Raw genomic sequence first — 24214 nt, 5'->3', positions numbered from 1 at the left:
ACAGCAAACAGCCAGACAAAAAACAAAGTTGCGTGCCCTGCAAGTGGTGCAGTGAGACAATTCTGAGGCACACTTCAACTTTGCAAACCATTCCCCTCCGGTCTGCATCTTCTTTTGATGTATATCAGGAAAAAGGGGGATACTGGCAGAGAAGATGATGAGGAATCATCCTTCTCCACCACCTGATATCACCTATAAAGAATGGCTCACAGGCAACATTGTCAAATGGACCCTTAACCATTTGGCTAATAGTGAAGCAAGTAGGATAACGAAGAAAATAACATTTGTATTGACTAAGTTGTGGGCAGCTTACAAAATACAAGAATGACCCCCCCCCCCTATAATTAGAATAAAGTTTAAACATTAAAATCCCTTCCAGTGTCTGCCTGATCAGGAATGCATTGCATCACCTTCAGAATGCCAGTGAATCTCCGAAGTGAAATGATTCCAAACTGTGGGGGCCACCAAATAAAAGACTGGGTGTCAGGTCTTGCATTGACCGCACTCACCAAGCAAAAGGAGGTATTTCCTCATTTGCATGTAATAACAAACAGATCTCCGCAATGGCATCATAAATTGCTGCTATCATGGAAGCTCTGTGTGCTGGGGGGAATCCATATTGCAAGGGACTTCCATGTTATAGTCATCTATTACAGCAACCCTTGGCATGATGGTTATAATGTCTGAACATTACATCAATGGCTATGTTTTAACTTTTTCTGGGGTTGTGGCTTGAAAGAGTTGCAGATTTTTGATGGGGGCAGCATCGCACATTATCCAGCAGCAAAGGCATATAAACCCCAGCAAATCCAGTAGCTTCATTTTGAAAAGGAATCTAGTCAGTTCTGCAACACACCCTAAAGACTCTGCTCTTATCATAGGCAAAACACAAAAGGAGGTCTGGATCCCCAAGGGAAGTCTCAGCCCCCACATACTCAGCCAGTCCTTCAAATCCAGCTAAACTGATCTTTTAACAAATATCAACTACTCAACATGTGAATTTGTTTATTACCTGAGCCATCAACCTCTGGTTATTCGGATGGCAAGAGATGCACTGCAAGAAGAATGCAACTGTGGCATTTTCAACTGCGGTCCTTTGCTGAGTCGTCAGTCCTGTTCCAGAAGCTGAAGAAAGTAAAGTTGACCTAGCACTAGTCTGCTGAGTCACCCCACCATGTCCACCAGATGTAGCACCAGAATGGCAAAGGAGAAACAAAAGTGCTGTCCACAATGGGTTGACTTCAGAGCCGCCCAGCCAGTCCTTCATAAGGTTGCTGTTTCCAACCTCTGTCAAAAACCTGAGAACAGGAGCAACTAAGTCGGCTGTGATGGGCATCTTGTTAAAGTGCTGCGGGACGTGGTGTCTTCTGAGCCTGTCTTGGGAACTGTCCGTTGACTGAGTGTTGCAGTCGTAGGCAGAGGTATGGTTAAAGCAGAAACTCGCAAGGCTTCTTACAAGAAGAGAGGGCAAACCTGAGTCCAACAGCTGTTTAATAGCTTCAGGAGACTGAGACGAGGCAGCGAGGGTGGCCAGGTGAGACTCTGTTAGTGCAAGAGGTGCTTGTGCATTTTTAGAGTCATCTGTTAAAGATGAACTAAGGTCCTGCTTTTTGCTGTCATCTGTCATAGACAGTCTGTGTTGCAACTGCACAGGGGGAGGAGTAATACCCATCCAGCCCATGAGTAAGGAAAAATAGTTTGGGTGAATGTGGCACATTGAACAAAGCAGACTGTCAACAGCTTTCTTCAAAACCATATTGCAGGGAAGAGACATGGACCAATTAAAGAGAGACCTAAGGAAGAAGGGGAAAGTAATTAGAACATAACACGCACTCAATTCTCCTAGTTAACAAAAAAGAATAATAAATATCACCCTGTTCAATATGGCAGACAGAAGCAGATATTGTCAGTCTCTAACTCCCATCGGCCCCAGCAGCATGGCCAATGGTCCAGAATGATGAACCTTATATATAGCTCACCAACTAAAACTGCTCCCCATCCCCGATTTAAAACTTCCAATACAAGAATGTATGAAATGAGCTGTCAAAGTCACTTAAAACATCTCATACAAAAAGAAGGAAGGTGAAAAGTCAGTAGATCTGATTTCCTTTGTAGAATCTATTTTTGAAGAAGAAAGTCTTGCATCACGTTAGTAGTATACAACCATGCACTGGTTTCTTAAGCACAAATAAAAGAAATGTGGCTCATTATTGCTCTGTAGGACTAAGGCTTAAAGGTTTTAGAAAGAAATATAGTTTGGAGATAGCGCAGGTGTTTAGTTAAGCTACTTACTCAAAGAGCTCTCTGTTCAGCAATGCTGGCAAGTCGTACTCTACAAGCAATTCATAGCTGTGCCATAAAATTGCTGCTACACAGTGCAAATGGGAAGGAGATGGCATCAGAAGACCATACTCTCTTGTAGAGCTGTTTGGACAGATATAGTTAATTCGGCCACTTTTTTTCATAGCAGCTACTCTTGCCGAATCACTGACCCACTTCAATAGGGCTTGAATTCTAGAAAATGGACACACATAATTTCAAGGTTAAACTTAGTCACACATTACACAGGCTCAAGGTACAAGGAATAATGTGCTATGGAATAGAGAGAAAATGAAATGAATGGTAGGTGTGCATACTGAATATCAACCAGCAGACAAACTAAAAATAATTCCAACATGTCAGTCTAAGATCAAATGGGCAGTATTTTAACAAATTTCAGGTGACACTGACAATTCAGTATTTTCCCAGGGGGCCTGATTAACAGACATGGCAACTGCAAGTCATTAGCATAGGCATTTTTCTAAGGTAGATGTGCCTAAATTAACTGCAAATAATTTGTCAGTGGCTTGACTTATAGCATTAACAGGGGAAGTATTTGCAAATATCAAATATTCTGTCTTGTATGGCCATTTCACTTCCCCTCAAACTATAAACAGAAGCCTGTGCAAGGGGAAAAGGAGTCCAGGAATGGCTTACGTCTGAAAAAAGCAATTGCAACCTCACACACATCTAAAAGGCAGCTTGCTCTGGCTTCTGTTGGTTGGCTACCTTGGACTCTGAAAGATTTACACACTTATGTCCCTCTACGGCGTGTATATATAATACTAGTGTTGTGGAATTTAGTTGTATGCTTTATCCCATACGCAAGGAAAACATCAGGCCGCTAGCACTGCTCCTACTTCCAAACACCTTTTACCAGTCTCCACTGACATGCATACAAACTGGTAATGTCCAGATCTGCATTTGTGGTCCCTTTGAGGGCATCACTGTAATAATCTCTGCAATTCATGATCCCCACATTTTGTGTGTGTGTGCTTGTGTGTATTAGAGACAATGCACATTGTTTACCTATCTTTCGTTCCAGGGTCCTGAGTAGTCCCAAGCTGATAGAGGATGTCAATGGTAGAGTCAGATGACAGGCCATTTAATCTCCCAAAAAGCAAGGGGCTATTCAAATCTTCTCACATAAAAGAAAAAATAGATTTGTTAATGCCTTGAGGAACATGCGATTCACTAGCTAACGAAGTGTTGTTTAACGGATTGAATAATAAAACAAACCTTAAACATTTATCTTAACAATAGTAGTATAATTATCATTGATACAAAGAAAGGTAGCTGGACAACTTAACAAATTATCTTACACTGTTGAGAACTTTAAAATCACTTATTTTTAAACTACTAAACTAAATGCTTTTCAAAACAAAAAAATTCCTTCCAGTAGCACCTTAAAGACCAACTAAGTCAGTTCTTGGTATGAGCTTTCGTGTGCATGCACACTTCTTCAGATACCATGCACACAAAAGCTCATACCAAGAACTGACTTAGTTGGTCTTTAAGGTGCTACTGGAAGGAATTTTTTTGTTTTGACTATGGCAGACCAACACGGCTACCTATCTGTAACTAAATGCTTTTCATTATTCTGATACAGTTATTCATTTTTCTCAACAAGGAAAGGCTGTAAGACTATATCAAGTCATCAGATTATTAAAAAAGGAAAGAGCCACATTCTTACCTGTAGGATCACTCCCTGATGCAGAACAGTTTCTTAAAAGAATGTCTATCAGTTTCAGGCCTATTCTGGTAGACTGAAGTCCAATTTTTACAAGCACTGCCTCAATGTTTGGAGAATGCATGCCACAGTATGGAGACATCAGTAGAGCAGCACACGTCTGCAAGAGGTTGGCAGTGGGTGCCGCGGCACTTGCCATCATTCCTTCTAAATCACTTATGTGAGTGAGGCAATGGTGCAACAACCTTAACCATCCAATGCTGGGAAAGCAAAGAAACCAAAACTTAATTAAAACAAGCTTAAAAATGGAAGGAAGGGTACTTTCAACTTCAGTGCTAACAGTGGAGAAGCTTTGCAATGCAGAAAATGACAACATGGATTCAAGAAAGCATACTAACTCCATGTAAGCCAATAACAGACCAAAAGAGAAAAATGAAAAGTACTTTATCCCAGATTGACCATGTTCTTTTAAACAATGAGAATAGCAACAACTTTTTTAAATGGCAAGATAAAATGCTTTGGGTTCCAAGCTTAGAATCTGCCGGGCATGCTATGTTTATGGAAGGATCCCTGTGGAAAACTGTAAGGTCATCTTTGGCCTTGAAACAGCGGTACAGACAAGGTAACAGACAGGTGCAAGTAATGAGAGTATTGGAAATAAGCAGACAAAGAAACTGCTTTCTCATGAGGTCACCGTTTTACCCAGAAGTCTGAGCTCCCAATAGAACAATCTTTTTTGGACAAGGTCTACAAAAAGCAGACTCTTTGACAGTCACTGCAATTTTTTTAAAAAAAGATTTGTTACGATTCAGTCTACAACAGATAGTACTGAACCTCTTGATGAACTGTTCCATGCTCTCAGGCCTGGCACCAGAAGGGCCCCAGGAGAGGCAGTGGCCTGTGGCCCAGATGCTCTGAGGGGCCAATGGGCCCATTGGCCACCCTCCCTGCTCCAGTACCCCAATGTAATGCACTGGGTGGGCAATGAGGTCCTGCTGCTGCACTGGCAGCATGGTAATGGAGCCACTTCAACAGATGTGCTGGGGTAATGAAGCCACCTGGCGGGCTCAGGGCACTTAAGGTGGGGGCCTCTCCATCCTTCTTGAGGATGGAAGGGTGGCAGCTATTCTCCCTTCACTTAGGCAATGAAGGGGATACGTCCAAGTTCAGCTGAAAAAGTCCTGTGGGATCTGCTCTTTGCCCCAACCCCATGGCAGTTTCCTTTCCCCCTTCTTTCCCAATGCCACAGCACAGCTGGGATTTGTCTACAGGCTGTGTCCTACCTCCCTCTGCCCCCCCCCCAAGATGCCCAAAAGGGGGAGGGCCTTTTTCTTTCTTTTGTGCATATATAAACTTTCATTTCCTTCCTCTCTTCTCTCACATACGTGTGTGTGTGTGCGAGCATGCGCCTATAATGTAAAATCCAGCTGATTTGTTCTTCCTTTACCCAACCACCAGAAGTCACTAGACTTGCAGTCAGGTTGGGGGGGAAAGGGTGACAAAGAAGCCAAAGCAATTCATTCCACCCCTGCAGGTTAAAAGCATGAACAGGATTTCCATTACTGAGGTTGTATACCCTGAGCAAGTTTATTCAATTAGTAAAGCTTCTTGGGACGGTGTTGACATCCAGATAAATGTACCCTGATAGGATTGTGGCAACTTTATAGTCTGAACCTTTTTATTTCACTTTGGGATTAAGTCTCCCCAGGTTCAATTTTTGCTTTTGTTGTTGTTTGTTTTTAAAAACCTACTGGAGGAGGAGTTTGGATTTGATATCCCGCTTTATCACTACCCGAAGGAGTCGCAAAGCGACTAACATTCTCCTTTCCCTTCCTCCCCCACAACAAACACTCTGTGAGGTGAGTGGGGCTGAGAGACTTCAGAGAAGTGTGACTGGCCCAAGGTCACCCAGCAGCTGCATGTGGAGGAGTGGAGACGCGAACCCAGCTCACCAGATTACGAGACTACTGCTCTTAACCACTACACCACACTGGCTCTCTTAATTCAATACTCTTAATACTTAATTCAAGCATTTTAGAGTGTGCTCCCTAGAGTGTACTCCCAATCCTTCCTTTTGGGTTTGGCCCAATGGTCACACAATGTCAGGTAATGGACAGGGGTGTGTGGTTGGGGACAAACCGCATCACAGAACAAAAGTTGAGGCCTTGTGTTCCCTACCACTGTCTTGGGGCTTCCTGCTGCATTTCCCATGCATATGCAGTTTCCTTCTTAGGACTGTGCTAGGCAGAGGCTTTGCTTTTTTGAATAGGAAATTGATTTTAAACATATATATGCACAGATATTACATAAATTATTTTGCAGAGGTTGGTGTTTTAATGCAACGAAGAAAAACACAAGTGATATCTATGGAGTTGCAAAGAGGGAAAGTAGCTTCTATGTGTTTCTGGCCTACAACATTGCTGACATCTCATAACCTAGTGCATAACGGAGGAAATGCAAGGATACTGACCATACAGAGGGCCTTCTCGGTAGTGGCACCTACCCTGTGGAATGCCCTCCCATCAGATGTTAAAGAGAAGAGTAATTATATAACATTTAGGAAACATCTGATGGCAGCCCTGTACAGGGAAGCTTTTTAAAGGTTTAACGTTTGATTATGTTTTTATATATGCTGGAAGATGGGCAGGGTACAAACAAGTTGTTGTTATTATACATACCTTGTTTTGGATACCTGGTCTTCAGAAGGAAGGAATGGATTGTTGACGGTTGCAGATGAAGTGTTACCAAAGGCAGTGAGCCCAAGTAATTTAATCTGAGATAGTCCCAATGTACTAGCATCTCGTGGGCGGTGAAGGCGAAGACAAACGGCGGAGGCAACTTCAGCTTTTACAAGCTGTATTTTTATGTACGTAAGACCACTTGTGATAACAGGCGTAGACAAAGGTAACATGTTCACCCCATCTGCACTAATTTCAACAGATACTGACGAAGGACATGCTGTAGAGACAGGCAGGCAAACCATACAGTTACTTAGATTTGTGTTATAAATTTGAAGGCATCAAGTTCATTACTTTTAAATGTTAAGTAAAATTATTCAACACGTAAAACAATGTATGCTGCACACACTAGCACTACCTAAATAGTTGGTCAAATAACCAGAAGAGAGGCAACCTCTTGACTTAATAAGAAGTGGCATCCAGGACCTGGTGCAAAAGAGACCATTTGATTCTTACCTGTAAAAGAGATTTCTTAATGCATGTAGGAGATTGTTTTAAAATGGGCATTCTTTATTAAAAAAATAAAAATAAAATGGGCATTCTTGCTCCACCCAGTGGTACTAGGCTGTGATTTTTGCCTGTTACCACTAGGTGGAGCAAAAATACTGATTTTAAGATCATCTCCACAAGCATAAGTGAACATTAGTGTTGAACTGATTGGAAACAGGGACGACAGTGCTATCAAATTCAACAAATGGTTAAGTGAGCAATTGTCAAGGGAGTCCAACGTCAAAAGAAAAGGAGTACGAAAAAGAAGTGGGCTAGCGAAAATGATGAAAGGAAAAACCAAAAAGTCAAATAAATAAATAAATAAGCCAAATCTCTCCAGAAAGCATGAGGATTATTCAAAACTACAGTCAACAGATGCTCAGCTAGAATGCATACTGCAGATCAGGAAAGCTACCACCAAGACTAAGAAGACCAAAAGGACTATGACCCAATGTTATTTAGTAAAGCTGATTGGTAGGATAGTCAGAACATATGGAAGGAAGTACTTCTTCTCATGGCACATCTATGGAGTTCACTGCCATTTATCCATTTATATGGCTTTTAATGGGAAATAGTCTTATCCGCAGTCCATAGATTTGTGCATCAAGGGTTAAGTGTCTAGTTTGTTATATGCTACCTCCAGGTTCAGAGGAACTATGTCTCTGAATACCCGTGCCAAGCAACAAGTGATGCTTGTAGGCGTTACATGGGCATCTGGCTGCCCACTGTGGGAAGCAGGATGCTGGGTGAGACAGGCCTTTGGTCTGATGCAGGAAGGCTTTTCTTATGTCACTTAACAATCCTGCTTAACAAATGGTAGCAAGTCACCCATTAAATAAAACATTTCTACAAGGCACAAGCATTCTATAGTAAACTACAGCACAGGACTTAGCCAAACTGCAAAGGTAACTAGTGTATCGAAAAGATCATCTAGTTGGTACAACATGCAACTTGCCGTTTTCTTTGCAACTGCTGCATTCATTCATTGAGGTCTTATGCACATTGTACCCCCTTAGCATGAAGCTTTGTACCAACAAAGTTAAGGCCTGTGTGATATGCTGAATAATTGGTGGAGGAAAAGGAAAGGGAGACTGAGATGCAGACTGATATTAAAAAATATAAAAAGCAATATGTTACAGTATTGGACAGAGAGAGCAAAGTGATTGTATCAGATATATTTGCCAACTAGCCTTTTCTCAAATCTAGACAAATAGCTTCAAAAACAAGGAATTCTATATTGGATTCAAGATTCTATAAAACACAAACTGTAGTTATACGGCCAACACAAATTTATTAAACCAAGATGTGAACTGTTTTGACTCATGTGAATATTGCCTTTGTGGACAGCATTCTTATTTACTGAAATAATTGATAATTAAATATTTAATTAAAAACACCCCCTTTATCCTACAAGATAAATTGTGTTCTCAAAATATACTTACTTGCAAGAGATGCAAGATGAGGCTGAATGTGTATTTCCTTTAACAACACTGCAGCTGGAAGATGAATTGTAAGGTCGCACCAAGCTTCCTCAGGCAAAAAGATGTAAGACCAGGCAGCAGACCGAGCTCTTCTGTGGGGTGGAGTCGCTTGTAGCAACACTTCGGCAGGCTGGGCTGTAGGACTGCTTGATGTGATTGAACCTTTAACAAACGAATGGTACGAATGTGTGAATGTGTGAATGATTTCAAAATGAGAGATGACAGAAACATACAAGTGTTAAGCTTGCGTATTGAGGTTATCTAAAACTATTTGAGGCTAACTACAACGCTCTGAGTTTCCTTCAAACAAAGCCCTCAAATATACGGACGGGACAAAGTAACCCAAATCTAGTCCGGGGATGGTACTCACAAGACAGAGTTATAAAGAACTGGGAATTTCTCTTACACAAGCTACAGAAACACGCCCCCCCCCAAGGAAAAAGCAGACCAAAATCTTATACTATTTCAAACCAAAAGCAGACGATACAAGAAACATGGAAAGCCTGCACTCTCATGAATGGTCTTATACATAATATTTTTATAAGTAATTTTAATTTCAGTCACTATTATATAGAATTTTTTTTTACTATTTGAATCAGCTGGGGATTCAGAATATACCACCTTCTACACCCGATTAACCATATGCATATCGTATTTACTAGTAAAATACTTAAAACAAAATGCGGCAATGTGGAGTGATCAGCCCATAACATTTCAGTTATCTTCCCCTTTGTTTTCTCTCTCCAACCGTCAGCCAGCATTCCATAGTCACTGAGCAAGCCTCCAGCAGCCCCATTTCCTACTGTCCCTCTCCTCTCCACCTCATTCCCTGAACAGGTTTTCCACTGGATGTGCTCATTCATCTCTCCTTTCTCAGAGGTTTTTAAGCAGATGTTGAATAACCATCTATCAGGGATGCTTTAATTGAGATTCCTGCATTGCAAGGAGTTGACTAGATGGCGCTTGGGGTACCTCCCAACTCTATCCTTCTGTGATATGCTTTTGGGATTTTTCTTCTTATTCTAGGATGGGCGGACCCTGTTGTGCCTGATTTCAGCTACAATAAAATCTTAAGATTTCTCCACAGAGTTCTCAGGAGAGCTCTCACTTCTGCACCCACAGGGACATTTATATATAGCTTCACTGTGAACTAAGAAATGACTTATCCAGAAAAAATGAGATGATTCTCTATATTTGGGCCCCACTCATCAAGCAGGCCACACGCTGGATCTGATCTTTGGGGCTGGCATAGATGTGATCATGCTCCCCGCTGTGGAAGTGCCATGGTCTGATCACTACGCTCTGAAAGCCAAGATTGACTTCCCGCTCCTCCCCGGCTCGGGTGGCGAACCTATTTGGGCTCGCTCGCGAAAAGAGATGGATCCTGATAGATTCCGACAAGCCTTGCGGAACTCTGCTCCTCCTGGCGACTCATTAGATGACCTTGTTGAGGACTGGAATAACCGGCTTTTGGCAGCCATTGATGAGATCGCGCCTAAGCGCCCTCTGCGACCCCGTCGAAACCAGGCCCCTTGGTTTACTGAGGAGCTCCGGAAAATGAAGTGGGATCTCAGACGGCTAGAGCAAGTATGGCGACAGACTCGTGACGGAGCCTCAAGAACATCTTATAGGACGCTTATGAAAGCCTATGAGATGGGTATGAAAGCTTCTAAGAAATCTTACTTTGCAGCTTCCATTGCATCTGCTAGCTCTCGCCGGCACAACTTTTTAGAATAATTAGATCAATAACGTTCTTAGGAGGACAACCAAATTTAAGCACAAATTTGACCCACAGCTGTGAGGCATTCGCGAGCTTTTTTGCGGAGAAAGTCCTGTTGCTCCGCCATGACCTCCCTGCCAATTTAGATACAGTGACTGAACTGGAGGCCCCTTGACTGACTTCAGGTCCAGTGTTGGACTATTTCGATCGGATACTCCCTACTGATGTGGACAGATTCCTCCAAGTTGGTAGGCCCACCACCTGCCTCCTTGATCCATGCCCATCTTGGCTGATTAGGGAGTGTCCAGATGTTGCGCGGACCCCCCTGGTTGAAATTATCAATTTGTCCCTTGACATGGGGACATTCCCAGGGGAACTGAAGGAAGCAGTGGTGTGTCCACTCTTAAAGAAAACTTCATCAGATCCCTTAAACCTATCCAATTACCGCCCAGTTTCAAATCTTCCATACCTGGGTAAGGTAATTGAGAGAGTGGTTGCTGAACAGCTTGGTAGGTATCTGGAGGAAACATCGGCATTAGATCCATTTCAGGCCGGTTTCCGTCCTGGTTTTGGGACGGAGACGGTTCTGGTTGCCCTAACAGATGATCTCCGTAGACAACTGGATCAAGGTGGGTCAGGACTGCTGATCCTTTTAGATTTGTCAGCAGCCTTTGACATGGTCGATCATGATCTTCTGGACCACCGCCTCGCAGATGTGGGGATACAGGGCATAGCCCGTAACTGGTTGTGCTCTTTTATCTCTGGTCGGGGACAGAGGGTGGCACTAGGGAGGGAAATGTCATCGCGCCACTCCTTGGTATGTGGAGTGCCGCAGGGCGCAATTCTCTCCCCGATGATTTTTAACATCTTTATGCGCCCCCTTGCCCAGATTATCCGGAGCTTTGGGCTGGGCTGTCACCAATATGCTGATGACACTCAGCTCTATCTGCTGATGGGTGGCCACACCGACTCGGCCCTGAACACACTGACCAGATGCTTGGAAGCTGTAGCTGGATGGTTTCGTGGGAGCCGATTGAAACTAAATCTTTCAAAGACAGAGGTCCTATGGCTAGGTCAGGATGGCATGGGGATGAGGGACCAACTCCCTTCTCTTGTGGGGGCCCAATTAGTGCCACTGCCTTCTGTTAAGAGTTTGGGTGTAATCCTTGACACCTCCCTTTCCATGGAGGCACAAGTTATAGCAACAGCCAAGGCGACATTTTCCACCTTTGCCGCATCAAGCAGTTGGTCCCTTACCTTTCCCGCCCCGACCTGGCCACAGTGATCCATGCAACGGTCATCTCCAGGCTTGACTACTGTAATTCGCTCTACGCGGGGCTGCCCTTGAAGCTGTCCCAGAAACTCCAGCGGGTACAGAATGCTGCAGCGAGGCTCCTCACGGGGTCTCTGCCATGGCAGCATATTCACCCAGTGCTTTTCAAGCTGCACTGGCTCCCGGTGGAGTACAGGGTCAAATTTAAGGTGCTGCTTTTGACCTTTAAAGCCCTTCACAGCCTAGGACCCTCGTACCTACGGGACCACCTCTCCTGGTATGCCCCACGGAGAGCCTCAAGATCCATAAATAACAACACCCTAGTGGTCACAGGCCCTAAGGAAGTTAGATTGGCTTCAACCAGAGCCAGGGCCTTTTCAACTCTGGCTCCGGCCTGGTGGAACGCTCTGCCTCATGAGACCAGGGCCCTGCAGAATCTGATTTCTTTCCGCAGGGCCTGTAAGACAGAGTTGTTCCGCCTGGCCTTTGGCTTGGAGACATTTTGATTCCCTCCCTCCCTCTCTTTTTTCTTTTCCTTCTCCTCCTGCGATGAGGCTACATTTTAATATTTTAATGTTCCATTATTTTAATGTTGTATTTTATTTTTGTTTTTAAGTTGTAATCATTCATCTTGTTTCTATCATTGCTTGTTTCTATTATTGCTCTGAGGCCGGCCTTGGCTGGGGAGGGCGGGGTATAAATAAAAAATTATTATTATTATTTGCTTTATATCTATATGTCCCTGCCTGGATTGTAGCTTTCCGCCCTTTTAGTTAACTAACATCCCACGATCCCAATGGATTGTTTGGGTTCTTCTCTGACCCAGCTTTTTTTCAGTCTGTTGATACCTGCCCCTTGTGTGGGGATGGTGCTATTTTGGCTACATTTGAAGGAGCACATGAACACTTGAATCAGAAACAGAGGAGGTTGTTATTACTATAGCATCTGCAATGTCACTGAAAAACTCAGGGGGCTTCAACATGGCAGTCTTAAAATGGCACATAACATACCCAATGGTGCAAAGTTGTGGATTCCTTCTGCGTTATCAGGTTCAGAAGCTAGAACTCTTGCTTTCAAACTACTATCTGTTGCCTTGCTAGGGCCTGAGTCTAGAAATTTCATAATAGTTGAAACCATGCTTCTTGCTGTGTTTACTATGGCTCTGGTACTTGTCACCATGTTATTGCAAATAAGCTGAACTCCTCCTATAATGAAACAGAAAGTTAATGAATGTTACAGCAATTGACATGAAGCAAACAACAACAACAAAAAAACCCCAAGTCCCTCTTTTTAAACAAGCAAGACACAAAACTGCAAATTTGGTCCTCTAACAGTCTAACTGGTTGTTATTGATGGAGTTCAAACACAATTCCAATTGCAATTACCCATACTATTGTTTCACTGAGAACCTAGAAATTAAGAAATTGTGGTGCACACACAAAGTGAAGTAAAGTAAAAGTAAAGGACCTCTGGACGGTTAAGTCTAGTCAAAGGCGACTCTGGGGTTGCGGCGCTCATCTTGCTTTCAGGCCAAGGGAGCCGGCATTTGTCCACAGACAGCTTTCCAAGTCATGTGGCCAGCATGACTAAACCGTTACTGGTGCACGGAGGACTGTGATGAATGCCAGAGTGCACGGAAATGCCGTTTACCTTCCCACTGCAGCGGTACTTATTTATCTACCTGCACTGGCATGCTTTCGAACTGCAAGGTTGGCAGCAGCTGGGAAAGAGCAACAGGAGCTCACTCCGTCGCAGGGATGCGAACCGCCGACCTTCTGATCAGCAAGCCCAAGAGGCTCAGTGGTTTACACATAGTTGTAGGCCAATATTGATATGTAAAATCAGATTCCATGTATGTAATTTGTATTGATATGTAAAGTGTAAAATCAGATGTAAGTCAGATTCCAAACAGCCATGCATAGAACCATGTATGTATACTGGGACCAACACAGGTGCCACAGCAGTCTCTTGAACCGCACCCCCAAAAGTAACTCCTGATGGCCAGGGAACCTCTTCAACACCATATGTTACTCTGTAGAGTTCCACAGACTGAGAGAGGGAGGGGAGAGAGAGTGAAGATTCTCACACACTAGGCTGTTTTTATCCCAACCTTAGTATTCTTCTAGACAGATTTTCCCAGGGAAAAGACTCACCCATATCATGAAATGCTTTCAGTGCCTCGCTGGTATCCAGCACTCTTAAGATGAACCACAGTAGTGGCTCAGACAACTGGCAAGTGGCAAGAGAACCCTGGTGGAAATGCAAAAAATCATATAGTTTTAAATAAACATAATTATACTATTTTGATTTTTTTTGACAAAAATTGCTTCCAAATGATCAGACTTTTATAGTTTATTTCTTCATACTAAAAGGGAACAATGCATACCGTCCACTTTTTTCAAACCAAACATTAAGCAATAGATGATGGAACATTCAATTGTAATCCCTGATCAATACTGATCAATTACTGTATTTTTGCTTTCTATGGAAGCCGCCCAGAGTGGCTGGTGAGGCCCAGCCAGATGGGCGGGGTATAAATAATATATTATTATTATTATTATTATTATTATTATTATTATTATTATTATTATTATTCTAATGAGATGAGAAAATTACGACCAATTAGTTGACTAGCACTGCAGCAGCAGTGAAACAAAGAAATCTAATAATACCTGTATTGACCTTAAAAAAGCATGTAAAAAATCTACTAATGAAATAAAATTATTTAATAAAACCAAAAGCAAATCCAAAAACTAGTTAATACTTGCATGTTGATCCAGGATTTAGGGAGTTCTCCATTTTTAATCACAAAGATTAATAGAGATTCAAAAAATCACTATCACATCCAAATATTTAGATAGTTTTACTTTTATTGATTACGCCACTTCTGGGGGAACCCAGTCAGATGTGCAGCAAATAAATATTATTTTTTTAAAGAAATCATAAGGAAATTTAAAAACAATGTTAAAACAGAACCAAATACTACTAAAACTGGCATGAGCTAACGTAAGAAAAACCCAGCTGTAAACAGACCATTAAAAGCAGAAGAATAGCTATCCATCAACCCATATCCCCAACAGATCAAATTACGTAATATGGACTCCAGTGCATCACAAGCAGATAAAAGGTGCTTGCAAAACGGCTTTAGATTATTCAGGTAGATCTAGTCCTGCCACATCTTGCACAGAAGGCAAAAAGCCTAAAATGGTCATAGACCAATCAATCTGTTTCAGGTTTTGGAGAAAATTCCTTGGCACTCTCAATATGATGCTCAGTCATGCACATGAGCAGTAGAGAGCCAGCGAGTCATCCAAAAACACTTTTTACAGTGCAGCACCACACTACTAATAAACTGCTATTAGTTGTAGGTCTTCTTCTGCTTCCTCTGGTGCATTAAGATTAGATAGGGAATTCCCTCCACAGAGCTTGAAATGGCTTTATGCAGCACAGTGTAAAAGAATTAAGTCAATGAACATGGAGAGGAAAACAAAAAAATATGTAATATCCCATTTCACCAGAGCTTGCTTAAAGAATTATCAGTGCTTCCCTATCTCTACTAGAACTACTACTCACACATCCAAGGATTGCATTAGCACACTTTGTAGCCATTGGAAACTACATTCTGCAGCATGTTCAAAGCTGTTCTGGTAGAAGCATCCTGAGTCCACACAAAAGTTATGAAGAAGACACATTTGTCTCCATCTAAATCGGCCTCAATCTGGTGCTCTTCAGGACACGGAAGGAGAATTATTAGTTGGCAACACAGCCTGCTGCACAAGAACACACACTGTATGCCACAGGAGGGAAGGGCTCCACAAGCACCACGCTCAGGAGCCTGGATTCAGTTGTCAACAACCTTGCATAGGAAATGCAAAAGAAACTCAGGCCGTCTAACTCAGTATTGTCTACAATGACTGGAAGCAAGTGTTGGGGATTGAACCTGGAACTTTTGACACTCAGAGCATGTGCAATGACACTTTAAGTTGAATATGCTATTGTACAGTTGTATATAGAGTTTCCAAATGCCTTAGGCAGGGACAGGATCAGGCCCATTCAACACAATTACAAAGTAATATTTGAAACACTTACTTGTCTCCCCATATACCCACAGGCCATGTAGGTAAGAATTGGCTGAAGCATCACCTGCACCGTAGTGGCTTTTTTACTGAGTGTTGTTAGTATGGTAAACAATCCATCTCCAACCGAAATGGCATCCAATCCACCGTGAAAATTTTCGTGTTTTGTAAGATGTAAACCACTTGCACCTAGGAGCAATTAAATATATTCCTATCAGCTTGAGGGTAATAAAACAACCCTTGCTAAACACTGAAGATAGGCTTTGCCCCCACTTAATCTTGGGTGCCCTTTTAACTATTGCAAATAGAATATATACTGTAAAATCTATTGCCCAAGAAGTGCATATCATATAAATAGCCCTCTGACAGCATAATATTAACAAATCATGTAATTCTGTTCAGACTTTGGGTGTTTTTGAAAGCAAGAAAGGAGTTATTTGGCCTTATCTGGAGATATATTTAGGGTTTACACCCCCCCCCCAAATTAGGAGACTAATTTTAATTCTGAAAAATTAAGCGACTGACAGAAGGATGATGCACTGAGAAATTGATGAGGTGAGTTTAACACTGGGATTTAAGGGCCCAAGTACTCATGTGAGTGCTCATGTACCAGATACGGATTTAGGATACAATAATTTTAATATAGGCCACTCCGTGCTGTGTTAAAATATTGCAAATTAAATCAAACAAATCAAATTAAACCCTTTAAATTAAAAGCCCAGAGCCACTAGGCTCTACAAATACAAGCAGGATCTGGCCCTATAATATGCTAGCATGGGAAACTGTCTAAGAACTGAGTGTAGACAACTGCTTTAAGCTTTTTAGCAAACAAGCCAGATATAAAAATAAGTACATTCACTATTAAAATACCTACCAATTATCATTGCCATAGCACTGCTGTTACACTGGCCCAGAGCAGAAAGAATCTGGCTCATAATCTGCTGGTTAGCTAAGACTAGGTCAGCCACATATGCTGTTGAGCCTTGAGTACTGCCACTGTTTCCATTGCTATCTTTTCCACCCGAAACCTTTTCTTCATCGGAAACGCTGTCCGTAGTGCTGCTGGCCATTTGAGCCCGAGCGCTATATTCTCTGTTGCTTGAAAGTGGCAGCTGCACTAGGATGTTGACCAGCTTGAGCAAATCGAACATGAGCTGATCCCTCGTCATCTCTCCACAGACTGCTTTGGCATCCCCTGGCCGGATGATATTAGCAAAAAGCCCTCCAAAACATGCTCTAGCACCCACTGAACTGTCAGACCCACTGCGAGACATAACTTTGTCAGCACACGTAATGTAATGGTGCACAAGAAATGTGATGGATTCAATAACAGCAGAAATGGTGCTCACTGAGACAACTTCAAAATTCTGCTCAAGGGTAAATTCCAGAAGCTTCACTTGTGCATCCAGAGGCCCCTGGCCAGCCTGGAAAGCACCCCTAGAAGGGAAGGAAATTCAAATTAGGATTATTTTCGCTCATGAAAACTAACAATTTACACGCATTGAAATTGTGCATATAACAAATGGTTGCCCGCTCTTCACTTTTGCTTTTCCAATTTCTATGGTTGTATTGTTTTATTACTTCAGAATCTTTCTAGAGATTAGAAGGTAGGGTATACATTTTTACATAGATGTATAGATAAAAATAGTTAAGTGCAACTCCTGATCACATGCAGTTCATTCTGCTCTCTCCTTCTAGAGCCAGTAACAGTGGTTGAGAGTGGGAGACCAGGGTCCAAACCCTAACTAGGCATGAAGCTTCCTGGGTAATCTTGAAGCCGTGTCACCATCTTTCAACCTAACCTACCTCAAAAGGTAGACCTCATTGGAGGCAAGGTGTGATATTATTGTAATAAGAAGTAAAAAGGAAGAGCATAGTCCCTTCCAAGTCTACAATTCTGTGAAATGCTGAAAACTAGACAGTAAAAAGTTATCTTGTTTCTTTTTATAAATTTAGATTTCAACTAGAGATGTGAAGGCACGGAAAAAAACCTGGAAAAAATGGGGGGGGGGCAGGAAAAATTGGGACAACAGGGTGGGGGTGGGGAATCCAATTCCCCCCCCAGACCTTCACACCTTTAATTTCAACCCAACTTTGAACCTTAAATAAAAGTATTTATAATAATCAAAAGTTTACCTCTCCGTTGAAAGAATATGTATTAATTTTAATAAAAATTCACTGAACATCTGAGGGCATGTTGAAGAAAGGTGCACTTGTAAACGAGTAAGAAATTCTTGCATAGCTTGAGTAGCTGTTGGACCAACCTAGGGGGAGGGAAAGATTTAAAAAGGTATTTTGATTATGTTCTGAAGAATGGCATTTTCTGAAACAGTTCCCAAGCCCTTGTTGTTATAGATGGCTGGATAAAGAGTCTTACAAGCTCAATCAGAAATGAGGCTGGTGACAATGTATCCCACACTTTCAGTGGAACATGCACTCTATGCTCCACATGACTAATAACATGTGATGAGATAGTGGAGCATATGAGAAATTCCTTCCCACTGTGTCTTGGAGGAAAGGCCTGAAGTTGGGGGGGGGGGGGATCTGCCAAATGTCCATAGGCAGTCCTTGAGAGCTGGAACCCTGCACATGCTAACTCCTTCTTAAGATTCACATGTACATGGTGGAAGGCAGTAAATAGTTTTATACTATTGGCAAAGCTGGTACACAGTCATTATGAGTAAGAAACAGACAAGTAGAGAATGCTGACAGGAATCAGTGTTATTTCACACACAAGCTTTTCACCATCCTTAGGTGAGCTGAATGCCTCCAATATTTGTTTACAGTAAATAAAAATAATACCTGTGGACTATGTTGATTTGTTCCATGAGGGTTGGTTCCCGAAAGAAACTTCACTAAAACATGAATGAGGTTGGAATCTGACACCAACAGTTGGGCAGTACTTTCCTGAGATGTAATGGCACTGCTGGGACCAGCTGTAAGACAAAGTTTTTAAAAAGTAAAATTCCCAAATAGCTATACTGTTTCATCCAGTACAGAAAAGGCCGCGCTCTGTATCGTCTTATGGCACCAGACAAAGGTTTAGTTAAGGTTTCTGTGGAAATGTTTACCCAAAAATTGTTAAGAGTTTGTTCTAGCTCATGTTACTGAACCTGTGAGTGTTTCAACCTTTCCTGTTTCATCCTTTATTTTGAGCTTTTGCATAATAAATTTTCATTTCGTTTCTCTTTTATACTCTATTTTTGTAAGGAAAAATGCTGTTGGGCTGCAGTTTGCATGGCCACCGATACAAGCTGTAGGGTGACTACAGAACTGCAGGCAGATGCCTCAGGCAGCCAAGTGAGGAAGTGGGAGCAAGAAGGAGGTAACCAGAGGCAGGCAGGTGGATAAATCAGCAGTGTGGCTTTGCAAACCTTCCTGCTCTCCCTCTGTTGCTGGTTGGATTGGGAGACAGGGTGCAAGGGAGTAGGCAACGGAGGAAGAGGGGCAGGCAAGTGGCCAAGACACGCCTTCCCATACCCTTCCAGTCTCCCCTTTGTCTGCCCCTTACTTACAGAAGGAAAAGTGCATTTAAAAATGCACACTTTCTTCCGCCCATGGCGCAAGAGCTGTGAAGGGCAGAAATACTTCCACATCTTCATTCCCCTCCTCATCACCAGTGGCAGCAGTGACTGGGGGATCTTGGGATTGGGGGTGGGCTGTGAGGGGGTGGGAGTTTTGAGCGAACTGTGAGGGGATGGAGATTGACAATGGGGTGGCGGTTTTGGTTGGTAAGCTGCAATGGAAGAATTGGGGTGGGTTAAAGGAAGCAGTGAGGGGGTAGGAGCTGAAGGGAGCTCGGGGGGGGGGGGCTGGCCATGGTACAAAGGTAGGCAGCGTTGGCAAGGGGTAAGTGGATTGGCAACCAAAGCAAACAGGAGCAGTAGCCCCTAGTTAATAAATTTCCTATTAACCTAAATTAATTTGGACTTCCCTAGTTTTGAGCCCAAGGTGCTATCTGGCAGTTTCTAAATGCCAAGGGGTGATACTATGGATTGCGTTCTTCTACTTTTAGAAGACTGCTAAGGCTGTGTATTTTTGGCTGTTCTGGTGAAGGCAGTGGCTCTCACACATGCAGTCAAAGACTCTTGCCAAGAAGCTACTGGACCCATATCACTTCCCTGTTCACTCCTGGGCACAGATCCTGCCTGCAAGACAACCTCTACAACTTTCAGAGCCAAAGAAAGGTCCATCAGCAAAGAAGATGAAGCTGCAGCTCTGTTGCCACATATAGCCAAGCTGGTCCCAGGAGGAACAACAAATGCAATTAAGGAGGAAACTAGAAATTCCATTACAAAACTTGAAGCGGCCATTTCCAGGCTTGCAATTTGGTATGAGCTTCTGAGGCTGATATCTGCTACCCAGAGAAAATGAGTAACTCGGTGAAGATCTCTGCGCAAATGCACCTCTCCATCCACTTAAACAGCAAGTATGTTACGATCCTTGTATCTTCTTTTCACAAGGAAAAAAACCACCAAGTTTTTCACAATATGAAATATGGTTCCTAAAGTATTTAAATATTTAGCTCAAACACCCCATGATACCCCATGAAGGCTTTTATTTTACATTTGTTATTACTTATACTGCTACATAATAGACTAATAATGCTAGATAAGAGCCTCCTTGTTAAGTTTTTAGTGACTTAGAACAGATGTGCTGGCATGTCTATCACTTACATTCAAACTAAATCAAACCAATTTAAAGATTTAGTATTTATTAAAAAAAATCAAAATTATATTTTAACATAGGCTTTAGAAGTGCAACATTCCAGAGGAACTTACAGTTGAATTGCATGTTCGTCATGAGGGTTAGACTATGGAGTACAAGGCACCATGTTCTCAGTAAGGTATTAGGATACCATGCCAGGACAGTCAGGAAGCTAGTTACTGATGCTGTAATAAATACACAGTTCAAAACACAACATATCACAACAGATAGTTGAAGGGGTTTTTTTAATTACTGGAAACTTCAGTTATGGGGGGAGAGGAGAATGAAAATATCACTTTTTAGAAAGGCAAAAGCTGGCAAATATCTGGATCTCTCAAGCTGGAGAATGCACTGAACAACCAATTTGAGTAATAAGCACATGGGTAGGAGATTAAACTGATGTGAGCAAGGCCAGATAAGAAATTTCACAGGTTCACCAGCACCCAAGAACAAAAATTAACTGCAGAATTCATCCACAGCAGAGAGCTGCCTAGCCTCAACTTTGCCATTTCTTTACAGAATAAATTAAGGCGAATATTATGTTGCCATGATTTTTTTGGCACCTTGCCTTCAAGACAAGAGGGGCCCAAGTGGTGGGAAGCTGCTGCAGACCTTCACAAGTACAGCACTACACCAATAGTGTAAAAATTCTATCTTACACTATGAAGAAATACACACACTGATGCTGCTTACCTTGATTTAAGGGAATGACAGGTGTCCGGTTGGCATTATACAAGAAAACATCAGTGCAGTTGTCTTTAGTCCCAGTGGACCCTGAATTCAGGCTTAATGTGAGCCATAACTGTAGAAGGGATTCGAGCTAGAGGATAATGGATAATCAGTTGTCATTTTCCAAATATATTTAGGAAAAGGTTATGGAACTCGGAAGTCAGAGATGTCCAATAAATGGGTACCTCAAGAATTCCAACATTAATTTGTCTCCTTTGTTCTCTTGTAACACACTACTACTTTTATAGTTTGTATTTACTGCATTCCATGTCCTTTTGATTTTAAGTAAGCCAACAAGCATATGGTTGGCAAAATGCAAAGAAAGAAGAGCCATCTCAATGATGTAACAGTAGCTATAACAACCAGTTCAGTTTCTGGAAACTTAGTATTGTTTTTTAAATAAAATAAAATCCAGCATTAGCAAGTTTCACTCTTCCGATGTTGTAAGCAAACCTATACAAACACCAGTTGAACAAGCTGCATTGCACTATTAAGCTAAAGAGCCTATCTGAAATTGCCTCAGCATCTGCAGACGCAGCACATGTATTTTAGAAACACAAATTGCTTTTATAGTTTGCCACTGCAGGCATAAGCACACTGTCCAAAATGATAAAGCTTAGTTTCTCTAAGGTTTTTCTAATATTGTGTCCTCAAAGTGCAACAGTTATTGTTCAAAAATTATTTTTCTATGCCTGTAATAATTAGCAGCACAGCACAACAGTGGAAACTAAGCTCTGGATCAATTCTTCGCCCAACAGGAAACCTGCCAGCTCTGCACTATATCGCTTGCTCTAAGATGGAACAGTACAGCTATAGAAAGGTGTACCAAAGAGCAAGACCACCTAGCTATAAGGATCTGGAAATACACCTGAGGCATTTTGTGTGTGTTTAAGTTAAACCAACATGTGATCAGACGTACCGCCCTAACACCAACAGAGAAGAATTTGGCTTACTAAAGGCATTGCACCCGTTAATGCATTTATATCATTCTCATAGGCCAACACAGAAAAACTCTCTACAAACAATTACATACCTGAACATGATGGACTTGTAGCATAGAGAACAGTTTGTTGAAGCATGCACTTAACATTGGTATGGAGGACAGCTGGATAATAAACTGGTTGTTCTGATTTGATGCATGCAGCCCCTGTAACAATGAATCATCTGTTCCACTCGGAGACTGAGTTACTGAAAGAAAACACACACACCAAAGTAAGTTATTTTTAAATGAAAAAGAGAAACTGCATCTTTATCTTTGTTACCAAAGACATTAATTTACTCTTTCACAATATACAGAACAATTCCCCAGAATACAAATTGAATACAGTAATAAGATCTTTAAAAGGACAGCACATGAAGATACTTTGGGTTACACAACAGCTGTGCAAACAGAAGGCTACTTGCACAATAGGGCTTTCCCACCCTGGCCTCACTACCACAGCCCCCTGACCCACTACTAAGGTCAGATGATTCTCAGAAATGGCCTGGCATGTGGCACACTGGCTGCAATGGAAGGCAGAATCAAAGAAAATCAAGCAGAAGCAGCTTTCACAAGTACAGTTCATGCAAATAGCTATTTTGGTCTTTGCCCTCTTTAAGGTGTGAGGGTGTGTATGCAACTGCTTATTTCCATATGACTAAAAAACCTCAACAAATCAATCAGATAATTAATCCCACTCACTTCTGAAAAATCACTGATAGTTAAAGGGCACAGGTCTGGTTATAGAGGAGTTTTCTCCCCTGGTGCCTAAAGATATGTTGTGCATGCGTCCTCAGCTAGTAAGGGTAGTTAAAGTGCTTTGCATTCTAGCTAGCTACCAGATAACTAAGCTTTTAGCATGTTGGTTAGCAAGAAAAGATTACCGCAATGTTCAGAGGTGTTTATTTTTAACTGTGCAAATTTACATGTAGGAGATGTGTTGGTTAATGCCTGCAGAATGGAATCAGCTTCCAGAGTAGACATCATTTTCAGCATCAGTTCTGCTTGTTGTTCAAGTCCAACCTCTAAGCGTGCATCTAAAGCTTTGGAAAGCAGCATAATGTCAGCATTTAAATTACAAATTTGTGACCTATTACACATTTAAACAGTAAACATTTTATCAAATGTTAACAGATCATCATAAAATGCTTAGGCCTATGGTACTGACTGTTTCTGTTGCTAGATATGGGGCTTGGTGTATGAAAAAAGTAGGACACATAATGCAGATAAATAAAAGCAGATTTTAAGTAAATCCAGAGACTTAGGTCAACAAAGTCAGGTGTCTGCCCTCAAACTACAACTGTTGTTTTTGGGAGCAAGATTCAGTTCAATAATTTTTGGAACAGATACCAACTGAATGGGGCTTTTTACTGAGCACAACCTGGTTTTTACGCTGTAACTACAATACAGAGAACCACATGTCTAGCTCCATTTGTCCAGCAGGGTACTGGACTTTCCCGAACCACCTGCTTTCCTAAATAATCCACAAGGCTTCTGGAAACTGGGGGACCTTACAGTTTTCACTATGTCACAGATGTGCCAAATATAGCTCTTTGGAAAGGAGCTACAATATAATAATCAGAACATGCATTTGTAAACCTTTAATTATATCTCAACTGTCTGGCATAGAACATTGCATAATTCAAATATCTAAATAATCATAATGTGACTGTCACATTAGCAAAAGCAACAGCAGCTCCCCCGACAAGCCAAAATGAACAGTACACAAGGTAAGACTATAGCTATTGCTTACCTTGAGAGACTGATACGCTCACAGTTTGTGACCCATTCTTCTCTGTGGTAACTGGTGGTTTTGCCACAGAGATTCCAACACCTCCAATGTAAGGGTTGTAATTATATGTACCGTAGTCAGCTCCCCAGTAATCATACCAAGTGCTGCTTATAGGCTTTATAAAATAAAATGAGATACAAATTTATTATTCAGATTATTTCTGTTAAAAAAACTACTTTTTTCTACTGCTACATTTTGAAGTAGGATTATAAATGGCATTT

The 24214-nt window shown here is 41.8% G+C and overlaps 1 protein-coding gene across 18 annotated transcripts in view; it reads right to left on the bottom strand.

Annotated features, from left to right (window-relative positions):
* The window catches only part of BIRC6 (baculoviral IAP repeat containing 6), a 140504-nt gene that overhangs the window by 57445 nt on the left and 58845 nt on the right, over positions 1-24214 (bottom strand). For all 18 annotated transcript variants that reach the window (XM_083731912.1, XM_083731906.1, XM_083731902.1 and 15 more), the window contains 17 exons: positions 23955-24108; positions 23128-23244; positions 22256-22410; positions 21187-21313; positions 20568-20678; positions 18589-18722; positions 17923-18050; positions 16661-17223; positions 15800-15975; positions 13864-13960; positions 12721-12915; positions 8679-8879; positions 6688-6967; positions 4013-4269; positions 3349-3457; positions 2293-2514; positions 1013-1793 (listed from right to left, as the gene is read on the bottom strand). In XM_083731912.1, the coding sequence (XP_083588038.1) occupies positions 1013-1793; positions 2293-2514; positions 3349-3457; positions 4013-4269; positions 6688-6967; positions 8679-8879; positions 12721-12915; positions 13864-13960; positions 15800-15975; positions 16661-17223; positions 17923-18050; positions 18589-18722; positions 20568-20678; positions 21187-21313; positions 22256-22410; positions 23128-23244; positions 23955-24108 (3807 nt within the window). The remainder of the gene's footprint in view (positions 1-1012; positions 1794-2292; positions 2515-3348; positions 3458-4012; positions 4270-6687; positions 6968-8678; positions 8880-12720; positions 12916-13863; positions 13961-15799; positions 15976-16660; positions 17224-17922; positions 18051-18588; positions 18723-20567; positions 20679-21186; positions 21314-22255; positions 22411-23127; positions 23245-23954; positions 24109-24214) is intronic.

This window comes from Podarcis gaigeae (assembly GCF_964106915.1).
Source record: "Podarcis gaigeae genome assembly, chromosome: 3".
Classification (NCBI taxonomy): Eukaryota; Metazoa; Chordata; class Lepidosauria; order Squamata; family Lacertidae; genus Podarcis; species Podarcis gaigeae.
This window is presented reverse-complemented; position numbering and strand designations above follow the sequence as displayed.